We start from the raw sequence: 25,668 nt of genomic DNA, 5'->3' as shown, positions 1-25,668 counted from the left end.
CAGTTCAGTTCAGTTCAGTCGCTCAGTCGTGTCCAACTCTCTGCGACCCCATGAATCGCAGCACGCCAGGCCTCCCTGTCCATCACCAACTCCCGGAGTCCACCCAAACCCATGTCCATCGAGTCGGTGATGCCATCCAGCCATCTCATCCTCTGTCGTCCCCTTCTTTTCCTGCCCTCGATCTTTCCCAGCATTAGGGTCCTTTCAAATGAGTCAGCTCTTCGCATGAGGTGGCCAAAATATTGGAGTTTCAGCTTCAACATCAGTCCTTCCATTGAACACCAGGACTTATCTCTTTTAGTATGGACTGGTTGGGTCTCCTTGCAGTCCAAGGGACTCTCAAGAGTCTTCTCCAACACCACAGTTCAAAAGCATCAATTCTTCGGCGCTCAGCTTTCTGTATAGTCCAACTCTCACATCCATACATGACCACTGGAAAAACCATAGACTTGACTAGATGGACCTTTGTTGGCAAAGTAATGTCTCTGCTTTTTAATATGCTATCTAGGTTGGTCATAACTTTCCTTCCAAGGAGTAAGCGTCTTTTAATTTCATGGCTGCAGTCACCATCAGCAGTGATTTTTGGAGCCCACCAAAATAAAGTCTGACACTGTTTCCACTGTTTCCCCATCTACTTCCAATGAAGTGATGGGACCAGAAGTTGTGTTTAAGCTGCAGTATTTCAGTCCAGACATCCTGAAGTGTTACTGTCAGTGGGACTTTGTCCAGCACTTATGCGACAGATAAATCCTAACAACTGCTGTTTGATGAGAGTGAAAATATTCAAACTGTACATTGAACAGGTAGTAGCATCTTGTAAAAGCCCCGCCAATGATTCTAATATGGGGTGATGTTTTGAGAACCCCCAAAACCAGCCAAGCTCCACAAACACTGTGACTCCCAAGGCAGCTTCTCGAGCCCCCTACTGGCGATGGAGGGGTAGTACTCTCCTAATCTAGAGTCAAGAAAGGGGTGAGCCCTCCCAGAATCCTGAGGACCCTACTGGGGTTCCACCTGAGCGCGAGGGTTTTAGGGGATGTCCAAGGGGAAAAGGATGGCCATCTGCTGTCTTCCTCACATAAGCCAGCGTCGGTTTGCTGCTCCTTGGGAGTCCGTGGGGTTCTGAAGCTCACTGAGGTGACGTCACTGAGGGTGAGAACCTCAGCTCTACGAGGCTTTCCTGGGCTGGGCGCCTATGGGGTGTGTGCTCGGAGTCTCCTCTGGGCCTGAGTTCATGACGCCCTGCGGGCCTGCCACGGCCGTCGGCGCTGGACGTTCAGAGCCCGCCCGAGCGGGCCCAGCAGACCCAGGACAGGGACCCACCCCACCCGAAGCGAGGACCAGGGCCTGCAGCTAAGCTGCTGCTTTGGGTTGAATTGTGTCTCTCGGAAAGACACACAGAAGCCTGAGCTCCCCAGACCTCCGACAGTGACCCGGCTTGGAGACAAGGTGATACTCGATGTGACTGTTAACAATTAAGATGAGGTCATTCTGGAGAAGCAGGGGCGGGGCTGACCCTGGACCAGGCATGTGCTTGTTAAAGCGGAGAATCCGTCCCCCAAGACGCAAAGACGAGGAGCCACATGATGCCAGAGGCGGGGGCTGGAGTGACACCGTCTCAGATCAGGAGTGCTGGTGACCCCCGAAGCCAGAGACGCCGGGAGTGCTCTCTGCATGGGCTCCATGGGGAGAGGGCCCGGCAGACACCTTGATCTCAGACGTCCCAGCTCCAGGGAGGGTGGGGACAGACTTCAGCTATTTCCAGGGCAGGCTTGTGATACTTTGTTTCAGCAGCCGGAGGAAACCAGGCAAGGACACACAGATGCAGACCCCACCCCAACTGCCTCCTCTGGGCTGGGCAGGGGATTCCCATTAGACAGATTCTGGAGCCCCTCGGCCACAGTTGGCCCAGGAGCGCAGCCCCCAAGAGCCAGGGGGCCAAGAGGCTCCTTTCAGGAGTGACTCCATCATTCCTCTTCTGTTTGCAATAAAAACTCTTTAATACGTGATAATGGTTTACAACATCAATGATTATTTAAAACGCTAGGAAGCAAAAATTTTAAATCACTTCAGATTGCATTATCCAGAAATCAGCAGCGTTAGTTAACTTACCAGAAGCTATTGGAAAGCTCTCCCCAGAGGGTCCCTGACTGCACCCACGGACACCTAACAGGAAGTCTCAGAGGCACCGTGATGCATGAACAGAAAGCGTGGTCATGTGAGGGAGCACCACCGGCCCTTGCACTCTGCTTGCAGGTCGTTGCCAAGTCGCCACGCTCCCAGACGCGGCTGGATGAACGTCAACAAGGCATGCTTCCTCTGGAACCTGTGGGAATCAGTCCTCAAGGAAAATTCCCAGAAGTGGGACAGCCCCATCGTCATTGTTTTTTCTTTTGTGAAGAAGGAAACCGCAGGCCTCCAGTGGAATCGGTCATCTTGGGCCCATGGCAGAAGACCAAACTTAATACCTAACCTAACCTTGGAAGGAAAGTTATGACCAACCTTGATAATATATTAAAGAGCAGAGACATTACTTTGCCAACCAAGGTCCGTCTAGTCAAGGCAATGGTTTTTCCCGTGGTCATGTATGGATGTGAGAGTTGGACTGTGAAGAAAGCTGATCGCCGAAGAATTGATGCTTTTGAACTGTGGTGTTGGAGAAGACTCTTGAGAGTCCCTTATACTGCAAGGAGATCCAACCAGTCCATTCTAAAGGAGATCAACCCTGGATGTTCATTGGAGGGACTGATGCTAAAGCTAAAACTGCAATACTTTGGCCACCTCATGCGACGAGTTGATTCACTGGAAAAGACTCTGATGCTGGGAAAGGTTGGGGGCGGGAGGAGAAGGGGACGACGGAGAATGAGATGGCTGGATGGCATCACCGACTCTGTGGACATGAGTTTGAGTGTACTCCGGGAGTTGGTGATGGACAGGGAGGCCTGGCGTGCTGTGATTCATGGGGTCGCAGAGAGTCGGACACGACTGAGCGACTGAACTGAACTGAACTGAACTGAAGGACACTTCTGACTTCCCTGGAATGTGATCTTGCATCAGCCGCCCTAGTATTTCCTGCTCACCACTAGGGGTAATCTTGACTTCTAGACCCCTTCCATCTCTGGGAGGAGTGCGACCTTGCCTCCAACAACGCATTCTTTGCTCAAAATCCACTCGCTCCACCCACCTCCACCTTTAAAATCCTTTCCTTTCCTGCAGACCCTTGGAGCTACTCTTTTCTACTTGCGAGGCGGGATGCGGTCCAATTCACTGTAACTGAGCAGGACTCCTCGGGGCCTTCCCAGGACAGGGACGCTTCCAATGGAAGGGCTTGGGTTTGGTCCCTGATCTGCAAACTAGGATCTCACATGCTGTGTGGCAGGGCCAAAAAAAAAACAGACAAAACAAGTGAAGTCAGCAAAAAGAAAAATCCACCCGTAACACTGACCCACTAGCGCAGCATCTAATACCTTCTTTTTCTCATGGATTGATATCGATTTCACTGTTTGGCTGAGGAACGGAGTCTCAGGAAGGTTAGAGGTGCAAGTTAACCAGGGTGGGGTAGGGGAGACCACACTCAGATGCCGCCCTGCCTCCGTTTGCTGTCTGGGTCTCACTTGCTTCCACAGGAGCACGGTGTCATGTTCCCCATCCCCTCCAAAAAAAATAGGTATGTTTCAGTCCTAGCCGCCAGCACCTCCGAAACTAGGAGCCCAGTGTGAGAAGCCTGGTCAGGCACGGAGACCTGAAGCGCGTCTTAATCTCCACAGAAGCGAAGCTGCACACCCCCCTCACTGTACTGATCACAGCGACATCAGATGCCTTCCTCCGGCCTTTTGAGTTTAAGGCAGACTGTGGTCTCTGCGTTCCTCTAGAGTATTTATTGGCGATCTAAGCTGACATAAAATGCTCTATCCTTATTATTCATCTTTCCTAATTGCTCCTCACATCTCCTAGATGGAGGGTGATAAAACTTCAATGCTCAGATTTTTACTTAGTGACTAATGTGGCCTATAGAATAAGCAAATGATTTTCCTTCACAAACTTGGACTGCATCGTTTTATCCCTACCTAATAAGTTGGTTGACTATGCCAACCGTTACTTTAAATTTAATAGTACCATATTCCCTAAGCGTGATAAATGCAGCCTGGCTTCTCTCTCTTTTCTTTAACTTGCCCCTGAGTCAGCTACAAGAAATGACTCTGACCCATAAAATCGTTATGCTCACAAAGCAAACAGAAGGTCTAATCCTTCACAGATCTCCCTGCTTCCTGGATTGGACTCAGATTCCTGGACCTCACGTTCAAGGCCACCTGCCAGCTTGCCAACATCTGCTTCAGGCTATTTCTTCAAGACAGAATATACGTGTGAATGTCAGCTATCAACTCTTAGCAAGACCTGAAGATGTAACTTCTGCCAAGAAGAAAAGATTTCACAGAAACAATGGTGGATCAAGACTCTAGAAAGGTGTATGTTCCTCTCACTGCCAAGATAAAATTTCATAACTGACTCCTGAGTTCATTTCTAACTTACCTCCAGCAGAAGTTCTACTTGAATGACATCTAAAAGATCAGACATAAATACAGAACTGTCTGGTAAGGATGGGTAGGTCTGGGCCAGTTTGCAGAACTGCTTACAGAGAGCTGATGATCATCCAAAATTACTCACCTTGAGGACATTTCATCCTAGAGATAGTCGAGGGTTCTCCGGGTAAACATGGAGCAACTGAAGAAGCAAACATTCCAGGATGAAACGTGACCTGGCGCATTGGGTGGAGCACACGGTACAACACAAGCTGAAAGTTCTCCTGCTCACAGCTGACGTGTGTGTGTGTGTGAGTGTGTGTGCACGCGTGCGTGTGCACGCGTGAGCCCTCAGGCATGCGCAGATCTTTGCAGCACCAGGCTCCTCTGGCCATGGAACTTCCCAGGCAAGAATACTGGAGCAGTTTGCCACATCCCTCTCCAGGGGATCTCTCCAACCCAGGGATTGAACCCAAGACTCTTGAGTTTCTTGCATAAACAGGCAGATTCTTTACCACTAGCTCCACCTGGGAAACCCAAAGCTAATCAAAATATTTTCCAATTGTTTAGGCTCTTACTATACTAGAGCTGCACTGCCCTGCATGGCAGACCACGTGTGCCTATCTAAATTTAAGTTAATTCAAATGTAAAATTTAGCCCCTCTGTTGCACTGGCCATGTTCCATGGACTCCATAGAAACAGAGGGCTCATGGCTACCGGAGTAAAAGCACAGATAGAGAACATTTCCATCATAGAGAGATCAAGTGGACAACACTGTTGAAGTCTCCATTCCCAGGTATATTGCAAATGATTGCCACCCTCAGGTAGGCCACTTTGGCATAAAGATCCTTCTGAGCTGAAGACACCTAGGAAACAGCAGACACCGGAGAAGCTCTCCGCCCTCCACCTGGCAGCCTGGTGAGGGGCTGGCCCTCTGTCCCACCTTTACCTCTGGAGATGGTGACCGAGCCAGCGTGTCTGGATGGACTAAACCTCACCGAGGAACCCGTGTCCCCTGTAGTGTCCCCAGGCAGCACCTTTCCGCAGTGTCCCACCCTGAAAGCCCACAGCCTGTTTCCTTGGACCCGTGTCCCCTGTAGTGTCCCCAGGCACCGCCGTTCCGCAGTGTCCCACCCTGAAAGCCCACAGCCTGTTTCCTTGGACCCGTGTCCCCTGTAGTGTCCCCAGGCACCACCTTTCCCCAGTGTCCCACCCTGAAAGCCAACAGCCTGTTTCCTTGGTCTCCTCACTTGTCCACAGTGTATCATCTTTTGCTAAAATGGCATATATGCCCCCCCCAATCATACTGCTTCTTTGGGTCTTCTTTTTTCTATGAAGTTCTCCTTTCACGGGAGAAAAGTCAAAATATTAACAACAAGTAGAATTGTCTTTCCTCCTGTTAATCTGTCTTTTGTCAGTTTAATTCTCAGCCTCGTACCCCAACGGACAGAGGAAAGGCTTTCTTGCCTCCGTTACACAATTTGGCAAGAATAACTGAGAAATACAGCCTAATTTAGCAGCGAGGCTGAACCTCTGAGGTTGATGGATATTGTGTGCCTTAGGTACAGAGGATATATCCAATCAGGTGACATCACCCAGCCACCCTTCCAGGGGGTTTCTGTAATTTTATTCTGGATAAAAACTTCAATTGAAAAAGAGATGTAGGGGAGGTATTTGAACCTTATTTGGCACTTGCTCCATTTAAATCCGAGATTATTGAGAAAACCCAACCACATTTCTATTCCCCTTACAGGACTTCAAAACAATGTCACAAACTGAACCAAAGATAAAATGTAAGCAAAATGTATTACTAGATTAAGCATGTATGTTTTGAGAGCTGGCAGAAACATCAGAGGCTATCTAATCCAATTTCAATTTTTGGTGATGAAAACTCTATGACTCAGAAAGTTTAGACACCTCTCCCAAATTCTCCAAGCCATTGTGCAGGAATTAGATTTCGTATATCCAGACTTAATGCAGCTTATGTTTTTTGTGTTTTGATTATAGAAAAGGAATCATATTTTTATTATATATATTATACAATTACATAAAATTATATATAAAACTTTATATTTATTTTTGTCAGAAATGTGGGCCTTCTCAAGTCTTTCAGATTAGAGCTATTGAGAAAAGCCTGTCAGTTCATTTACTGGTGGATGGAATTCCAGTTGAGCTATTTCAAATCTTGAAAGATGATGCTGTGAAAGTGCTGCATTCAATATGCCAGCAAATTTGGAAAACAGCAGTGGCCACAGGACTGGAAAAGATCAGTCTTCATTCCAATCCCAAAGAAAGCGAATGCTAAAGAATGCTGAAACTACCACACAATTGCACTCATCTCACACGCTAGTAAAGTCATGCTCAAAATTCTCCAAGCCAGGCTTCAGCAATATGTGAACCGTGAACTCCCAGATGTTCAAGCAGGTTTTAGAAAAGGCAGAGGCACCAGAGATCAAATCACCAACATCCGCTGGATCATGGAGAAAGCAAGAGAGTTCCAGAAAACCATCTACTTCTGCTTCATTGACTATGCCAAAGCCTTTGACTGTGTGGATCACAATAAACTGTGGAACATTCTGAAAGAGATGGGAATCCCATACCACCTGACCTGCCTCTTGAGAAACCTGTATGCAGGTCAGGAAGCAACAGTCAGAACTGTACATGGAACAACAGACTGGTTCCAAATAGGAAAAGGAGTACGTCCAGGCTGAATATTGTCACCCTGCTTATTTAATTTATATGCAGAGTACATCATGAGAAACGCTGGGCTGGAAGAAGCACAAGCTGGAATCCAGATTGCTGGGAGAAATATCAATAACCTCAGATATGCAGATGACACCACCCTTATGGTAGAAAGTGAGTTCAGTTCAGTTCAGTCGCTCAGTCATGTCCGACTCTCCGCGACCCCATGAATCACAGCACGCCAGGCCTCCCTATCCATCACCAACTCCCGGAGTACACTCAAACTCATGTCCACAGAGTCGGTGATGCCATCCAGCCATCTCATTCTCTGTCGTCCCCTTCTCCTCCCGCCCCCAACCTTTCCCAGCATCAGACTCTTTTCCAGTGAGTCAACTCGTCCCATGAGGTGGCCAAAGTATTGCAGTTTCAGCTTTAGCATCAGTCCTTCCAATGAACACCCAGGATTGATCTCCTTTAGAATGGACTGGTTGGATCTCCTTGCAGTATAAGGGACTCTCAAGAGTCTTCTCCAACACCACAGTTCAAAAGCATCAATTCTTCGGCGATCAGCTTTCTTCACAGTCCAACTCTCACATCCATACATGACCAGGGGAAAAACCATTGCCTTGACTAGACGGACTTTGGTTGGCAAAGTAATGTCTCTGCTTTTTAATATACTGTCAAGGTTGGTCATAACTTTCCTTCCAAGGAGCAAGCGTCTTTTAATTTCATGGCTGCAATCAGTATCTGCAGTGATTTTGGAGCCCAAAAAAATAAAGTCTGACACTGTTTCCACTGTTTCCCCATCGATTTCCCATGAAGTGATGGGAGCGGATGCCATGATCTTTGTTTTCTGAATGTTGAGCTTCAAGCCAACCTTTTCACTCTCCTCTTTCACTGTCATCAAGAGGCTTTTGAGTTCCTCTTCACTTTCTGCCATAAGGGTAGTGTCATCTGCATATCTGAGGTTATTGATATTTCTCCCAGCAATCTGGATTCCAGCTTGTGCTTCTTCCAGCCCAGCGTTCCTCATGATGTACTCTGCATATAAGTTAAATAAGCAAGGTGACAATATACAAAATTGACGTACACTTTTTCCTATTTGGAACCAGTCTGTTGTTCCATGTACAGTTCTGACTGTTGCTTCCTGACCTGCATACAGGTTTCTCAAGAGGCAGGTCAGGTGGTATGGGATTCCCATCTCTTTCAGAATGCTCCACAGTTTATTGTGATCGACACAGTCAAAGGCTTTGGCATAGTCAATGAAGCAGAAATAGATGTTTTTCTGGAACTCTCTTGCTTTCTCCATGATCCAACGGATGTTGGTGATTTGATCTCTGGTGCCTCTGCCTTTTCTAAAACCTGCTTGAACATCTGGGAGTTCACGGTTCACATATTGCTGAAGCCTGGCTTGGAGAATTTTGAGCATGACTTTACTAGCGTGTGAGATGAGTGCAATTGTGCGGTAGTTTGAGCATTCTTTGGCATTGCCTTTCTTTGGGATTGGGATGAAGACTGACCTCTTCCAGTCCTGTGGCCACTGCTGAGTTTTCCAAATTTGCTGGTATATTGAGTGCAGCACTTTCACAGCATCATCTTTCAAGATTTGAAATAGCTCAACTGGAATTCCATCACCTCCACTAGCTTTGTTCGTAGTGATGCTTTCTAAGGCCCACTTGACTTCACATTCCAAGATGTCTGGCTCTAGGTCAGTGATCACGTTATCGTGACTATCTTGGTCGTGAAGATCTTTTTTGTACAGTTCTTCTGTGTATTCTTGCCACCTCTTCTTAATATCTTCTGCTTCTGTTAGGTCCATACCATTTCTGTCCTTTATCGAGCCCATCTTTGCATGAAATGTTCCCTTGGAATCTCTAATTTTCTTGAAGAGGTCTCTTGTTTTTCCTATTCTGTTGTTTTCCTCTATTTCTTTGCATTGATCACTGAGGAAGGCTTTCTTATCTCTCCTTGCTATTCTTTGGAACTCTGCATTCAGATGCTTATATCTTTCCTTTTCTCCTTTGCTTTTCACTTCTCTTCTTTTCACAGCTATTTTTAAGGCCTCCTCAGACAGCCATTTCGCTCTTTTGCATTTCTTTTCCATGGGGATGGTCTTGGTCCCTGTCTCCTGTACAATGTCACGAACCTCCGTCCAGAGTTCATCAGGCACTCTATCAATCAGATCTAGTCCCTTAAATCTATTTCTCACTTCCACTGTATAATCATAAGGAATTTGATTTAGGTCCTATCTGAATGGTCTAGTGGTTTTCCCTACTTTCTTCAATTTAAGTCTGAATTTGGCAATAAGGAGTTCATGATCTGAGCCACAGTCAGCTCCTGGTCTTGTTTTCGCTAACTGTATACAGCTTCTCCATCTTTGGTTGCAAAGAATATAATCAATCTGATTTCGGTGTTGACCATCTGGTGATGTCCATGTGTAGAGTCTTCTCTTGTGTTGTTGGAAGAGGGTGTTTGCTATGACCAGTGCGTTCTCTTGGCAAAACTCTATTAGCCTTTGCCCTGCTTCTTTTCGTGCTCCAAGGCCAAATTTGCCTGTTACTCCAGGTGTTTCTTGACTTCCTACTTTTGCATTCCAGTCCCCTATAATGAAAAGGACATCTTTTTTGGGTGTTAGTTCTAAAAGGTCTTGTAGGTCTTCATAGAACCGATTAACTTCGGCTTCTTCAGCATTACTGGTTGGGGCATAGGCCTGGATTACTGTAATATTGAATGGTTTGCCTTGGAAATGAACAGAAATCATTCTGTCGTTTTTAAGATTGCATCCAAGTACTGCCTTTTGGACTCTTTTGTTGACCATGATGGCTACTCCATTTCTTCTAAGGGATTCCTGCCCACAGTAGTAGATACAATGGTCATCTGAGTTAAATTCACCCATTCCAGTCCATTTTAATTCACTGATTCCTAGAATGTCTATGTTCACTCTTGCCATCTCCTGTTTGACCACTTCCAATTTGCCTTGATTCATGGACCTAACATTCCAGGTTCCTATGCAATATTGCTCTTTACAGCACCGGACCTTGCTTCTATCACTGGTCACATTCACAACTGGGTATTGGTTTTGCTTTTACTCCATCCCTTTATTCCTTCTATAGTTATTTCTCCACTGAGCTCCAGTAGCATACTGGGCACCTACCCACCTGGGGAATTCCTCTTTCAGTATCCTGTCATTTTGCCCTTTGATACTGTTCATGGGGTTCTCAATGCAAATATACTGAAGTGGTTTGCCATTCCCTTCTCCAGTGGACCACATTCGGCTGTGGTCCATGTGATCAGATCGGCTAGTTTCCTGTGATTATGAAGAGGAACTCAAAAGCCTCTTGAAAGTGAAAGAGGAGAGTGAAAAATTGGCTTGAAGCTCAACATTCAGAAAACAGAGATCATGGCATCTGGTCCCATCACTTCATGGGAAATAGATGGAAAAACAGTGGAGACAGTGTCAGATTTTATTTTTGGGGGCTCCAAAATCACTGCAGATGCTGATTGCAGCCATGAAATTAAAAGACGCTTACTCCTTGGAAGAAAAGTTATGTCCAACCTAGATAGTATATTAAGAAGCAGAGACATTACCTTGCCAACAAAGGTCCATCTAGTCAAGGCTATGGTTTTTCCCGTGGTCATGTATGGATGTGAGAGTTGGACTGTGAAGAAAGCTGATTGCCGAAGAATTGATGCTTTTGAACTGTGGTGTTGGAGAAGACTCTTGAGAGTCCCTTGTACTGCAAGGAGATCCAACCAGTCCATTCTAGAGGAGATCAATCCTGGGTGTTCATTGGTGGGACTGATGCTAAAGCTGAAACTCCAATACTTTGGCCACCTCATGGGACGAGTTGACTCACTGGAAAAGAGTCTGATGCTGGGAAAGGTTGGGGGCGGGAGGAGAAGGGGACGACAGAGAATGAGATGGCTGGATGGCATCACCAACTCTGTGGACATGAGTTTGAGTGAACTCCGGGAGTTGGTGATGGACAGGGAGGCCTGGCGTGCTGTGATTCATGGGGTCGCAGAGAGTCGGACACGACTGAACGGCTGAACTGAACTGATACATAAGTGTGCAAATGTGCACACACACACACGCACACACAATTAGATGTTTTATTTCCTCTCAGCCTAACTTCCTGACTAGGGATGAATAAGGTGAATTCGATGATCTCAGATTCAGCTCAGTGTGACTTATCTGGTAAACGCAGGGAGAAAGGATGGAGCAATATGCTCCTGGATTTTATGTAGGAGAAGGTGAGAACACACACAGTGCCCTCTGCAAACGTGACAAACATGAGCAGCGCTTTCATCATTGGTGGTTTTAATAATGATTCTGTTCCCTGATCTCATCAAACTGACCAATGAGAAGAACTGCAGTGAAATTACAGATCAGTCATAGCTAAGCCAATCAATAGCAGAATCAAGTTTTCACTGATTATTTTATTCGTGTTTTTAAGAAAGCTACTGAGGACTTCCCTGGTGGTCCAGGGGCTAAGACTCCATGCTCCCAGCATAGGGGGCTGGGATTTGATCCCTGGTCAGGCAACGAGATCCCACATGCACCAAGTAAGATCAGTTCAGTTCAGTCGCTCAGTCGTGTCTGACTCTCCGCGACCCCATGAATCACAGCACGCCAGGCCTCCCTGTCCATCACCAACTCCCGGAGTTCACTAAAACTCATGTCCACAGAGTCAGTGATGCCATCCAGCCATCTCATTCTCTGTTGTCCCCATCTCCTCCCGCCCCCAACTTTTCCCAGCATCAGAGTCTTTTCCAGTGAGTCAACTCGTCGCATGAGGTGGCCAAAGTATTGGAGTTTCAGCTTTAGCATCAGTCCTTTCAATGAACACCCAGGATTGATCTCCTTTAGAATGGACTGGTTGGATCTCCTTGCAGTCCAAGGGACTCTCAAGAGTCTTCTCCAGCACCACAGTTCAAAAGCACCAATTCTTCGGCGATCAGCTTTCTTCACAGTCCAACTCTCACATCCATACATAACCACGGGAAAAACCATAGCTTTGACTAGACGGACTTTTGTCAGCTAAGATCTGGTGCAGCCAAATAAATAAAATAAATACTTCTTTAAAAACAAAAACAGTCCTCAGGGACCGGCGGAGGCCAGCCCGCGGCGCAGCGGCCCGGGTCAAGGAGCCCGCTTTCCGCTAGAGCGCGGGGCGCGCAGCCCGGAAGCCCGCAGAGAGCCGTGACGCCGGCGGCCGCGCGGGGGCAGCCGGGAGCCCGGAAGTGCGCGGATGGCGGTGGGTCCCCTGAGGCGGAGCGGGGGCGGCCGGGAGCCCGGAGGTGCGCGGTGCGCGGCGGTTCCCGAGGCGGCGCGGGGGCGGCCGGGAGACCGGAAGTGCGCGGATGGCGGTGGGTCCCCCGTGGCCGCGCGGGGGCGGCCGGGAGCCCGGAAGTGCGCGGTGCGCGGCGGTCCCCGAGGCGGCGCGGGGGCGGCCGGGAGCCCGGAAGTGAGCGGTGCACGGCGGTCCCCGTGGCCGCGCGGGGGCGGCCGGGAGCCCGGAAGTGCGCGGATGGCGGTGGGTCTCGGCTGCCGGGCGGTCCGGGGCTGGCGGCCAGGTGAGCGCGCTCCCAGCCTTCCGGGGCATGGCCGTCCGGGCCGGGGCCGCGGTCGCCGGCGCCGCCGTGCTGGCGGTGCTCTCGGCCGCGCTGGCGCTCTACGGGCCGCCGCTGGATGCAGGTACTCGGCCGCGGGCCCGGCCCCGGCTGCCGCAGAGGCGGGAGGGCCGCAGCGTGAACCGCACGAGCGCGTCCCCGCTGTTCGGGGAGCCCGTGCTTCACTCCGTCGGGCGGCCTGTCGCCTCCCCGGTCACGACGGCCTGGGAAAGCGAGGGCCGCGAGCCAGGCGCCCCCGCAAAGGGCCGGACCGGGGAGACGCAGGCCGGCCGAGCCCCGCGTGAGCGGGCCCCGGGCGGAGCTGCGGGGAGCCGGGCCCCCGCGCCCTCCGCTGCTGCCTCCCCCGGGCCCTTCCGCCCACCCCACCAGCATTTGTTTGCAGATAGTTTGTTGGTCGCTGTTCGTCTAAAATCCATACACTCTGCTGTGGTCTGGCAAGATTTTTCTCTGAGTCGGCTTGAGGTTTCCTCATTAGGCCAGTTTGCTGAACTTTTTTACCAGAAAAATAACAGAATTGCAGGTCACTGACTTCCCCTCCCGGCCTTATGGCAGCTCCAGGTTAATTTAAAGATCGTTGTCACCGGTTCCAAATTAACCCTAGTTTACATGAAATTGTTGAGATCGCACAGTTGTGAGTGGCAAGTAATTCTAGAAAACAGCCCAGAATAAAGAAATCCATTTAACTCTCCTCAGCCACATTCGTGTAACACAAACAAAAACCAGACAGGTCTGACCTGTTGCTCCAGATTCAGAATTGTATGAAGACAAATTGCTTAATGGGGTAAATTTCAAGTTGCCTCTCCTCAAAGCCTTTTTATCCTTAGGTTTGGTGTGTATGTTTCAGTATTTCTGTAGGAAAGTCCTAATGGTGTATGTTAGAGAGTTAGCTGAAACTTCCTTTTCTGTGGAGTGTAGGGAAATTTGATCGATCTTCCTTTGGCTCTTTCGCGAACGTGTTCATTTCAGGTGAACGTTATGGATGAGCACTGTGGGTTGTGCTTTGCAGTCATACAGTTGCAGTTAACTGAAACCGCTGTACTTCTCAACAGTGATATGATTTTTTTTCCCCAGCAGTGATTTTCTTTTTAACGCATCACAGATTGCTTTCAGAAGGCACGTGAGAAGGATTTCACTTGTCTTTTGGTTGGTGGTGTGATTGATTTTCTTTAAATATTAAATTTTTTTTGTGTCTGAAAATGACAGCGTTTTGGTAAAATGGTGTGTTCTGCCCAGGCTTATCCATTCGTAACCGTGGCGTCTTCGCAGGTCCGTCTCTGAGTCTCAGTTTCCTTGTCTGTAAAAGGATAAACTGGCTTCCACTAAAGAGTGAACCACCATGCCGTTAATTCATCAGACATTTACTGAGTGGCTTATTTTGTGCCAGACTCTGTCCACAGTGGTTGAGGGTGGAGTCCAGCCCTTAAATCACAGGTGGGAACCCTACCTACAGCATTCGGCAGAGGTAGAGGCGTAGTCTTTGGGGTATTTTGTGTGTAGTTAGGTGCTTAGATTAAAGTAATGGTAATTGATAAGGCCAGAACATTGTAAGGAACCCAGACTAGTCCTCGAGTGACTGTTAAGTTTGGGTTCAGCTTCCAGTCTTTAGAAAGCACCCTTGTTTGCTGTTCTGGGGTATTTGGAGGGGCAGCCTTTCTCTGATGTGCTCACATTGATCAGTCATGTTGAAACAGGTGCCTGGAGAGCACTTGACTGCACAGACGGCCGTCAGTGGTCAGCAGGGCCGCCGTTAAATTCTGTAACAGCTCAGGTTCCTGTCCTGCAGCTGGCCAGGGTGCCCACGCAGGCGTGTCTCACAGCCACTGTGCGCGGTGGGAAGACAGCACGTGGCAGGGAATTCGGGTGCAGACGGCGCTGAGGCGGGGGCGAGGAGTGAGAGCTGGTTGGCCCAGCACCTCGGTGGCGTGGCAAGCTGGGCTGGAATCGAGGGTCAGTGGCTAGGCTGATGGTTGAGCAAGGCTTCCTGTGCCTTTTCATGGCCAAAGGTTTATATGGTTCTGTTTGGAGTTTTAATCCTGTGTTGATTTGGAAGAAAGTGGGAAGGTGTTTGGTTGGATGGTAATATTCTTTTTACATCTTGGGGTCTAAGCATCTGATGCAGCAACTAAGGAGGCATTTACATCTACTCACTAAAGAGTATTACTTGAATAATTTTGTTGAATGAAAGTAAAACAGTATGAGCAATATAAAGATAAAGCTGTTCTACCATATGGAGCTGAGTCAGCCTCTGGTCTTCACTTGAACTCATGACCCACGTGTAGTTTTTCTCCACTGCTAAGATAATGGGAAGATAAAAATATTGGATGCCTTTTATGTGAAAGTGTTGTTCGTGTCAGCAAAGATCCTTTAATTCTAGAGAAAATCCGTGCTTTATTACCTATTTATACATTGGGCTCTACAGGACATAGAATTTCTCTCACAGTTGAGATGTTTTAAATAATGTGGCAAAGAATACAGGAAGTTTTTCAAGGAAGGCCGATTAAAATTGGCTGTTTATGGACAGTTCAGGGATCAGACTATTTTAAAATGCCACTTTGGGAACTTACCTGGCTGTCCCCTGATTAAGATTCCATGCTTCCACTGTGGGGGGCACAGGTTCAATCTCGGGTCAGGGAGCTAAGATCCTGTGTGCTTTGTGGCAAGGCCAGAAAAGTAAAAAACCACTTTGAGCCCAGTGTAAGATGTGTCCTTTATTTAGAATGCCATTTCCAGGTTGATTAGATACTTGATTAGTATCTAACTGCGTATGGGAGCCAGGACTAGAAAACTAAATTGGGAAGAACATGAACCTGTCTGGCTTGAATAGACAGTGGAAAGTAACAAAGGGGGGGAAGAGACCTAATAAGCTGCAGGAAGATTGTGGTGAAATGTGTGTAGTTCAGTAAGTAATAGCGCATTTAGGAAAGCTTTTCGAAGGGTTAAGTATATTTCCAAGACGTCTGATACATTTCAGAGTAAATCTGGTACTTAACCACAGGTGTTAGTGTTGTGTTATTTCTAAACCTCATTTTCTTATGGAAATGAAATAATGGAACCACTGAATAAGAGTCTGCCACATTCATGTTAAGTCAGCTTTGGGAAGTATTTTGATTAATGTCTCTTTTTTATATAAATTGATAGCTGTTTTTCAGTGTTAAAAAGAGCCTTTTCCTGTTTTTCAGTGTTAAAAAGAGCCTTTTCGCATCATAAAGCACACTCAGTAAAGGACATGGAGAATCCTTTGCAGCTGGTGAGAAGCGTGGTCCCTCCCCTAAGCACCAAGAAGCACAAAGGGCAGGATGGCAGGATCGGCGTGGTGGGAGGCTGCCAGGAGTAAGTGATGCATCATCCACCCGTCCGTCTGTCTGTCTGTCTAGTTGGACTCCAGGAATCATTCCCAAGTGTCGGCTGATACTATGGCAGTATTTTTCCATGAGGAACGTTTGAACAGAAGAGAAGGCGGGGGGCCCTGACTGGGCAAGGTGGCCGTGGCCTCTGCTCGCCGCTGCTCTCAGGCTGGGTCCTGCCCCTGGGGCACCGGCCTGTCCAGGTGGCCAGTGGTCACCTTGAGCACACTCCCTCTCTGCAGAGGCCTTTGGCGAACTCTCGCTGGCTTCTCAGACCTCCGGATGTTTTGTCTTTTGGTTTTCCCCCTAGTACACATCCCCACCCATCCTCCTTGCCAACAGAACCCCAGTCTTGCTCAGCTGGCATTGCCTTTTCTCTTACTTGTAGCTGTGGGCATTTCTGGGAACTCCAGGACTTTCTGTGTCTCTGTTAGAGAGAACTGTCGTCTCTATAATGCTAAGTCATCTCATCAAGTGTGTATCTCCGCTATGCTTTAATTGGTTTTCCGTTTTCCCTGTAGAGTTACCATGTGTTTTTATAAGGTTAATTCCTAGAAAGTTTATGATTTTTGCTGATACTGTAGATGCTATTTTGCAATTAATTATTCCTGGAATTGAAAAAAATTTTTTCAGTTGATAGAAATCTTGCTCAACTAATGTGCACTAGGAGGTAATCTTTCTGTTGAGGTCTGGACAACGCTTGCCTCATTCTTGCTTCTGACTGTTAATTTCCCTTAGGTACACCGGAGCCCCCTATTTTGCGGCAATCTCAGCTCTCAAAGTGGTATGTTTGCTTATAGCTTCTTTGTTAGGATTGTTTTAGTGAAAGTGTTGGATCATTTAAATATGACTGCAGCAGATGTTTTCTGATAGAAATCTAAATAACATTTCGGGTAACCTCGGGTGAGAGATACATTTAAATCTACCCTGACCTTTTGTGTAGCCACAGAGTAACTCATATGGGGACTCATTTTTCTCTTAAATTCAAGTTTTATTAGAAGTGCCCCTTGCCATGGTGATCCTGGGCTGCCTTTTCAGGCCTCGCACTGGCAGTGGACACCTTTTCACCGTGGCCACTGCCCGGGTATTTTGATCATGCACATCCCGAAGGCCTGGTGGCCCAGGGACCATGAAGTGGACCGTGCAGCCCACAGACCTTACAGTGACGCCGTCTGGCAGCCCAGGGGCCGTGAGGTGGACCCTGCAGCGCGCAGACCTCACAGTGACGCCGTCTGGTGACTGGTGACCTGCCCCCTGTTCAGTCGCTGAGTTGTGTCCAGCTCTTTGCGACCCCCTGGGCTGCAGCACGCCAGGCTCCTCTTGGGTGGCAGCAGTGTCCGCCTTTCCTTCCAGGCCTTTCTCAGGCTCTGCTGCTGGCCTGGGCCTTCTTGGCCGCCTCCTGGCAGGGGGCGAGCTGCGGCGGCGGGTGCTCCTGCAGACGGTGCTGTGGGTGGGGGCGGTTGCGGCAGGGCCGTGCACTCTGGGCGTCTGTCAGGCGAGTCCCGCCTGAGCCGGCCTGCTGTGCCCCTCCCCAGGGCGCGGATCTGTCCCACGTGTTCTGCACCCGGGAGGCCGCGCCCGTGATCAAGTCCTACAGCCCGGAGCTGATCGTGCACCCCGTTCTGTGAGTGGGGCGGGCGTCCCCGGACAGGGAACACAGGGTGCGTGCAAGGCAGGTGCGGTTGTGCGTAGGCTGGTGGTGGGTGGTGGCACAGGGCATGGCGTCCAGCGTGGCCTGCGGACACAGGGTGGTGGGGAAAGGGTGCAGGAGCTCACGCTGGAGGCACTCGGCATGGGTGCTCAGGACGGGCCAGGTGAGTGGAGAAGTGGTCATGAGGGTAACCATAAGGGCTTGGCTTTCACTTACATGAGACAGGACCCCATGGTTGCTTCACGTGCCCGCCTAGCTTTGTGAACGTCACAGAGGCGCTGCTGGAGCCTCATGCTTTAAAAGGCTCGTCAGACCACTGTGTTGAGAATAAAACCTTGGGGCCCTGAGTGGCAGGGGTCCCCCTGGGAGACTCTTGTCGAGTCCTGGGGTGCCCTGTGGAGGAAAAGGGCTGGATGGATGGTGTTTAAACTGGCAGGCAGGGGTGTGTATGGGTGGGGAGGGCCTGGTGTGCAGGCAGCGGGGAGCAGATGGGGGTGGGGGGCGGTGGGCATGGGGGAGGCCAGGAGGGCGTCCTGCAGCCGACTGGGGAGCCAAGTGGACGGTCCTGGAGGAGCCCCGGCTCGGGTCCTGGGACAGGAAAATGACCTTGGGGGAAATCTGCCAAAAGTCTGTAGTCTGATTAGTAAAGGAAACAATCGCACGCGTCTCTTTCTTGCTCAGGGACAGCCCAGAGGCCGTCCGCGACGTGGAGCAGTGGCTGCCCCGACTGCATGCCCTGGTGGTGGGGCCCGGCCTCGGCAGGAATGATGCTCTTGTGGAAAACGTCAAGGTAACCGCGGCCTGTCCCAGGAGACTGCTCTGGTCACGGGAAGTCTGACACGCATCGTGTCTCCTGCTGCTGATCGTCCTGTGAGGCTTGTGGTGGAGGAGTTGGGGTTTGGGGACGGAGGAGGAAGGTGTGTGAGGAGAGACGCACGTTGAGCAAGACGGCAGCGGGCGGGCGCCCTCTAGGGCGCGGGCCCTCCTGCTGTGGCCAGGCAGTCACTGCGGGTCCCGCCGTGATGCGGGTCCCAGCGTCTGGGCCAAGCGGTGTTCTCAGGGGCCTGGCTCAGATCAGGCTCACGGTGCCCTCCCTGCCGGGGCTGCCGGCAGCCTGGTCAGCCCGCGGTCTGGTGCTCCTGTGAGGGCGGTGCACCCCCGGTCCCAGAGAGCCACGTCTGCAGAGCGCTTTACCCGGGCCTGGTTGGCGCGGGACTGAGAACAGCTGGTGCCTGGGGGCATCCCTGTCACCGTGACCCGGGCAGGGGGGTTGCTTCTGAGTTCTGATGACCTCACTGGCCGGGTAAGCCGTGCCTTTGATGGAGGTGTGTGTGTGGTTGTGCTTTCCTAGCCGTCTGATGGGTAAAGAGCAGTTTACAGGCAGGCATGCGTGGGCTTTGGCAGAATTCAGTGAGAACTTGAATGTTAGGGTCCGTTCCACAGCTTCTCATTCCAGCCTTTGGAGTGGAAGTTGGGGCTAGAGATGTCATGTCCTCAAACCTACGACTCCACAGTTGAGGAAGGACAGCGGCCGCGACAGGTGGCGGGGTGGGGCGGACCAGGACACGCCTCCGGCTCTGGCGCCAACAGTCGGCCCGTTGATCGCACACAGTGTGCTCGGGGCGCCTCCAGCAGCCTCTCAGCGCGCATGTCCTTCTGGACGTGCTGCCAGCCCCACAGGAACCGAGCTGCGAGGGCGGTGACTGATGCAAGGGGGCGCTTGTTTACAGACGGTGCGTGTGTAGGGTCTGTCCTCAACCCACCCAGATGGCGAGCATGCAAGTAAACTTTGACATGTGATCTGGCTGGAATACCTTAACTTTTATTTTTTCTTAGAACCATCTTACAGACATGTGGGCTATGCTCAGTCAAGGAATATTGTATCCAAAATACTAAAAGAAAAATGATTTTTATAGACACGTGAAAACATAATCTGTTTCAAGAGGGACTGGGGGTGAATTTAAGGTGATGAAAGCCGGGGTTCTCTGTGCTTTAAGTTCTTGTTATTTTTAAAAATTCATAATAAAACATTTAGTATGTTAATCTTAAAAATAAAAGCTACTCTGCAGCGCGTGAGTTAGAGGTTGGGCGTGAGCCAGCGTAGACCTGCTGGCGTGTCTGTGGCACGGACCAGGTCCCAGCAAACACGGGCGTGCCTTCCCCTCTCTCTCCCTGGTGCTGCCTGGTCACAGACACTTCAGGTCTTTCCTGAGCGAGTTCACTGTCTGGTGTGATCTGCTCAACAGCCTGTCTGCAGCTGGGCAGAAAGGGTTCGGGGCTTCTCTCGGTTGATGAAAATGTTGTCCTGAAACTGACGTGGTGATGACTGCAAACTGTACGCTTTAAATGAATGAACTGAATGGCATATAAAAAATCTCAGTAAAATTCAAATAAAAAGTTCCTTGCTACATGACCACCCCAGGGATGTGATTTAGTTTTGCCGGGGTTCAGTTTCCTGCCTTTCTTCTCAGCAGTTTTAGCAAGGTTTCTCCGTGGCACACAATCCATTCATGCAGAGCGCACTGCTGCGTGGCTTCTGGTGCGTTCACGGAGGTTGCGGCCATCGCCACGGTCAGTTTCAGGACATCTGCTTCAAGCAGGAAGAGAGCCTCGTTCACTGTGGACGGTTAGTCACGGACTTGCACACTCACGAAACGTGATTTATGAGAAGTGCGTAAAACAGAACAGCCAGGCGCTTCTTGAGGCGGCGGGTTTCTGCCCTGAATCCTGAGGGTCTGTAACTGGTAGGAGTTTGGAGATGATGGCTTGGGGTCGGCCTCCGTGGACTGGCCTGGGAGCCGGTGCCGGTGGTGTGTTCAGAGTCAGGCCGGCCCTACAGAGTTCCCATTGTAGTTTGCACTTGCTTTATGATTTCCCGTTTGTGTGTTGGTGGCCTGGTGTGGAGTCCATCAGAACTGCTGTTTCTTTCAGCTTTCCTCAGGCGACGGGCTCAGTGCTCAGCTGCCTTCCTTTCTTGCAGGGCATTCTGGAAGCGTCCAAGGCCAGGGGCATCCCCGTGGTCATCGACGCGGTGAGTGTGGCCCCTGCCCTGCCACCTCCTCAACGCAGCCCCCGCGGCTGCCCGAGTGACCTGAGTCCTCATCCACAGGACGGGCTCTGGCTCATCGCCCAGCAGCCGGCCCTCATCCAGGGCTACCGGAAGGTGGTCCTCACCCCCAACCACGTGGAGTTCGGCAGACTGTCCGAGGCCGTGGTGAGTCAGCCAGCCACCCAGGCGGGCGAATGCGTGCACAGCAGGGCATCCTCCATGCAGCATCCTTTACGGGGTGAAAGTTGGGGGGTGGACTCAGGGGTCAGCCTGGCCTCCGGGTCCCCCAGGTGATCACTTTGTCCCTGCCCTGCGTCCCCTCCTCTAAGAGGTGGGGTGGGATGGCATCCACATCATAGGGTCTGTGAGGATGAGATTAAACCGCACTGCTGACCCCAGCGCGGGGTTAGGCACTGCTGCCTGTGCGCTGCTGAGAGCCTGCGGGTCGGTCAGCCGGCCCTCGCTCCGCGCGGTCCCTCACACGTGCGGCTCCACCTCCGTGGACTCAGCCAGCCTGATTGTAGTGACTGTGGAAGAAAGCCCACGTGTAAGGACCGCGCAATTCACACCGAAATTGTTGAAGGGTCAGCTGCGTATGCCCACCCAGCATCCTTATGTGTTAGCGCCCATGTGCGTCCGTCTGCTCTTTATCCTTCAGAGCTGCGTCACTTGGGCAGACCTGCAGACTCCCTGCCGTGGGCCGGGGTCCTGACTCTGCCGGGACCAGGTTGGGGCAGGCGCCCTGCAGTGTTGCTGCCCCGAGGACTGTGTTACTGTCCTCCTGGAGCGCGGATCGCCTGGGCCTCAGGGCTGAGCTCAGCTGGCTGTCAGCAGGTGCCGGGCAGGCCCCCAGATGAGTCAGGACCCGGGCAGACGGGCTCTTCCATGTCTGATGAGGACCGTGTCTCTGGTCCTGTCTAGCTGGGGGCGCCCCCGGATGGCGGGGACCATCACGGAGCTGTGCTGAGACTCAGCCAGGCCCTGGGTAACATCACCGTGGTGCGGAAGGGGGAGCAGGACGTGATCTCTGACGGTGAGCAGGGTGAGTGGCCGCAGGCATCACACCGTGTGTTGGCCAGTTGGCACAGCCACGCTGGGCCCCAGTCCCAGGAGGACCGCTTGTCCACAGCCTCAGGAGGCCCATCTTTGTCCTGTTTCCCGGTGTTCTGCACAGGGAGGTGGTCTCAGTGGGACGGGCTGGCCCCGGCGTGTCGGCTGATGCTCCTTCCCTGCTGTGTGCGATGGCCCAGGGAGGGCTGCCCCCACCTCGCTGCAGACAGACGCGGGTGCTGAGTGTGTCCCTGCTGCTGGTTTGGTTTTACAAAAGTGCCGGAAAGGGGAAACCCCAGGAGTGGCCGGTGGCGCGGGAGCCCCCAGGCACGAAGCACAGCCTTGGGGGCCGCCTGCTCGTGTCCTCACCGGGGCTGCGGGCTCAGCGCGCGACGCCTCTGCTCCTGCAGGGCCCTCCCACTGTTACCGTCCCCTGGTGGCGCCAAGCCCGGCAGGCAGTGACCAGACAACTGGACACAGGGCCGTTGCTGGGGTGCAGGGCTGCTGACTGGGTCATAGAAACCAGGAGGCGGAGCGGAACAGGCTTGGGCACGCGTGTGCACGCTTGCACACGCTCACACATGCACACACTACATACACACACACCACACGTGAACGCGCACACACTCATGCACACACACACATGCACACACACACCACACACGTGAACGCACACACACACTCATGCATACACCACACACGTGAACGCACACACTCATGCACACACACCACACACGTGATACACACACACTCATGCACACACACACCACATACACACACCACGTACAGGTGAACGCACACATATACTCATGCACACACACCACACGCACGCGTGCACACACACACCACACGTGACGCACACACTCATGCACACATACACTACATACACACACACACCACACACGTGAATGCACACACACACTCATGCACACACAACACACGTGCGCATGCACACACGCTGGACAGGAAACGCAGCGTGTTCTCCGAGGGACCCTGAGGCCTGTGGGCTCCTCAGATGCTAGAAGGTGCGGTGAACCCTGACACAGAGTCACGACTGCTTCAGACATTTTCAAAGAAACAGAAACTTCTCGCAGTGTGGACAAGTCTCAGCCAGGGTGGCGCCACCAGCTCCGAGTCTCCTGGGGGATCCCGGGTGCTGGTTGGCGGGTGGCCTCCTGCCATGCTCGCCTGGAGGCTGCCCTGTAGGGCGGTGGGGTGGAGGCGGGGTGGTGCCCCCAACGCGTGCTCTTCCCCACAGTGCTCGTGTGCAGCCAGGAGGGCAGTGGCCGCAGGTGCGGGGGGCAAGGGGACCTCCTGTCGGGCTCCCTGGGTGTCCTGGCGCACTGGGCCCTCCGCGCCGGCCCCCAGAAGACTGGCGGGTAAGTCCTGTCTTACTTCTCCTGTTTAAGCAGCTCGTACATATACTGAGGAGCAGATTGGAATGCTCCTGGTGAACACCGGTGTCACGGGGAGAGGTCCCAGGGCTGGCCGGGTTGATCCCTGCTGCTGGTCTGGCTGCGGGAAGTGGCCCCGTCCCCCTGGCTGGATGGCCTCCGGGACACCGGTGGTTCTCCCTGTTCTCACCCCTGCTGGCTGGTATGGGAAACACTGCCCGGGGCTCTGCAGTGCCTGCTCTCAGAACAGCTGTCATGGTGGGGGACACGCAGGCAGGGGGAGCTCGTGTTGACGGATGAGTCTCCACGAGGTGGCCAGGCTCTGAGCTGGGGAGGCCCCTCCCCAGACCGTGTAGAGGGAGCTGGGGCACCCCTACCCCTTGGGACCTAGATCTCTGCTCTCTGCACCCATCCTGGCCACAGTGATGGTGCCAGGCTGCAGGGTCACCGCAAACCTGACGAGCACACCCATGGGGTGTGTGCAAACAGCATGCTGGCAGGTCCAGCGACGTGGCGAGCAGGCGTCCTGGGGGTCTCAGTGACACAGTGAGCAGGCGTCCCCGGGGGTCTCAGCGATGCGGCGAGCAGGTGTCCCTGGCCTCAGCATCCTCTGGGTCCTAGAACGCAGTGAGCGCTGACGCTGACCAGGCGCTGTGTGTGGCCACCTGGGGCGACGGCCGTGTCCTGACCCTTCGCACGTGCACAGCTGTTTCTGGTGCTCGTCCATCAGGATCATCCATAGCCCAGTTACCGGCTGTGTTCACTGTAGGGAGGCTGGCTCAGAGGCCCTTAGACTTGAGCTTGCCAGCATGGGTCCCAGGACTGAGGCAGGACGCGTGGGGTGCGGTGGCCGCCCCTGAGACCTCTCCCCACAGGCCCAGCCCACTGCTTGTGGCTGCCTTCGGTGCCTGCGCCCTCACCCGGCAGTGCAGCCAGCAGGCCTTCCAGAAGCATGGACGCGCCACCACCACCTCCGACATGGTCGCCGAGGTCGGGCCCGCCTTCCACAGGCTGTTTGAGGCCTGAGCTGGAGCCGCTGGAGGGCGAGTGCCATTCGCCTGCGTCCTCCGAGAGGTCTGCACTGTGCAGGTTGACAGAACGCCAGTTTGGAGCACAGCGCTTTCTGCCTAAACTAATATGGAACGGTGTTGGTGAACTTTCCTCAGCCTCTGCAGCGTCAGAAAACGTAGAGCATCGCATGGCGAGACGGTCTGATGGCAGCTCAGCCAGGCCATGTGCTCTGCTGCTGCCTGGAGCTGACCCCGCGTCTGAGCATCGTGTTCCTGCGAGAAGGGCCCTCACTAGTGGGCCTCTTGGGGGTCCCGTCTCTCGTTCCCAACTGTGTGTGAATCAAGTTTTCTTTTTGAGGTCCTGCAAAGGCTGTGGTGTTCATTCTTTAGTTCATTTTTACGTTTTAAATGGTAATTAGATCACACACATCTGGGCAGAAATATTCAGCGTTGGTTGGTTAATTGGCTGAAGTTTTCCGGAATAGTCAGCGATCTGTCAGAACTGGAAATCCTGGAGACCCCTGGGAAAACCACAGAAGGAAATGATGAACCCTGGCCCCCGAGTGTGTGGGGCGGCTCTGGGACACCTCACTTTCATGTGTCTGTGCAAAGGCAAGCGTGGTGCTGGGCCCCCGCAGTGAGGGGTGCCCGGGGCTCCCAGGTCAGGTCCTAGATGGGGGCCCAGGCTGCCCTGCAGCTGCTGGTAGGGCAGGACTGGGGCCTCTGCCTCAGCGGGGGTGGGGGTGCTCTCGGGAACGTTCTGAGCGCGTCTCTGCACCGAGTTGTCTCGTTGGTATTGGGTCAGCCTGTGTGTGGCAGTCTGTATGGTGGATGCTTGGTGGCCCATCTCATTTCTCCGGGGATCGGTTACAGCGCGTGCCCTTGAGTGCACTATCCACATGCTTTCTGTGGGGCGGGCCTGACCTGTGTCTGTACATCTGTCCTCAGTGATCCCTGCTCTGTGTTCAGACAATAAGATCCTGCTTTCTTTGAACAGCTTGGACTTTAGGTTTCTTTAAAATTGTGGATCACTTACATCTAATCATAGAAAAGCTTCATTACTGTCACGGAGCTTTCTTCCTTTTGGGAATTACACCTAAATCGTGGTCGTTATTAAAAAGCAGACGTGATTGATTTCACTGGAGAGTTGTGTATTTTTTTCTCAGACAGCCAGAATTCACCTTCAGTTTGGTCCTCAGACATGAAGGGGATGAATACACAGCTGCCCAACCAGCTCCCGGAACGGTTCACGGGTGCCTGTCACTGTTAAAGTGAAGCGATTAGCCTGGAGTGTAGCAGCTTCTCTCCATGGAAGACATAAGGCAGCAGTCACG

The 25,668-nt window shown here is 51.9% G+C and overlaps 1 protein-coding gene across 5 annotated transcripts; it reads left to right on the top strand.

Annotated features, from left to right (window-relative positions):
* Window positions 1–12,454: 12,454 nt before the first annotated feature.
* Window positions 12,455–25,473, top strand: NAXD (NAD(P)HX dehydratase). Of its 5 annotated transcripts, none has more exons than XM_088842592.1 (10): window positions 12,455–12,503; window positions 16,016–16,166; window positions 16,919–16,964; window positions 17,716–17,804; window positions 18,513–18,621; window positions 20,812–20,862; window positions 20,941–21,045; window positions 21,802–21,922; window positions 23,189–23,309; window positions 24,200–25,473. In XM_088842592.1, the coding sequence occupies exons 1-10, from the start codon at window positions 12,455–12,457 to the stop codon at window positions 24,348–24,350; spliced, it is 993 nt and encodes a 330-aa protein (XP_088698718.1). In that variant the 3' UTR covers window positions 24,351–25,473. The 5 variants fall into 5 exon arrangements, with proteins under 5 accessions (XP_088698718.1, XP_055282690.2, XP_088698717.1 ...); XM_055426715.2 differs by lacking the exon at window positions 12,455–12,503 and adding an exon at window positions 12,632–12,779; XM_088842591.1 differs by lacking the exon at window positions 12,455–12,503 and adding an exon at window positions 12,710–12,900 and having other exon boundaries at window positions 15,986–16,166; window positions 21,802–21,913.
* Window positions 25,474–25,668: the final 195 nt, after the last annotated feature.

Source organism: Moschus berezovskii, chromosome 13, assembly GCF_049115385.1.
Source record: "Moschus berezovskii isolate FMDL1 chromosome 13, NW_MosBer_1.0, whole genome shotgun sequence".
In the NCBI taxonomy this organism is placed as follows: domain Eukaryota; kingdom Metazoa; phylum Chordata; class Mammalia; order Artiodactyla; family Moschidae; genus Moschus; species Moschus berezovskii.
Note: the sequence above shows the minus strand (reverse complement) of the source record. Positions and strands in the feature narration are given on the sequence as shown.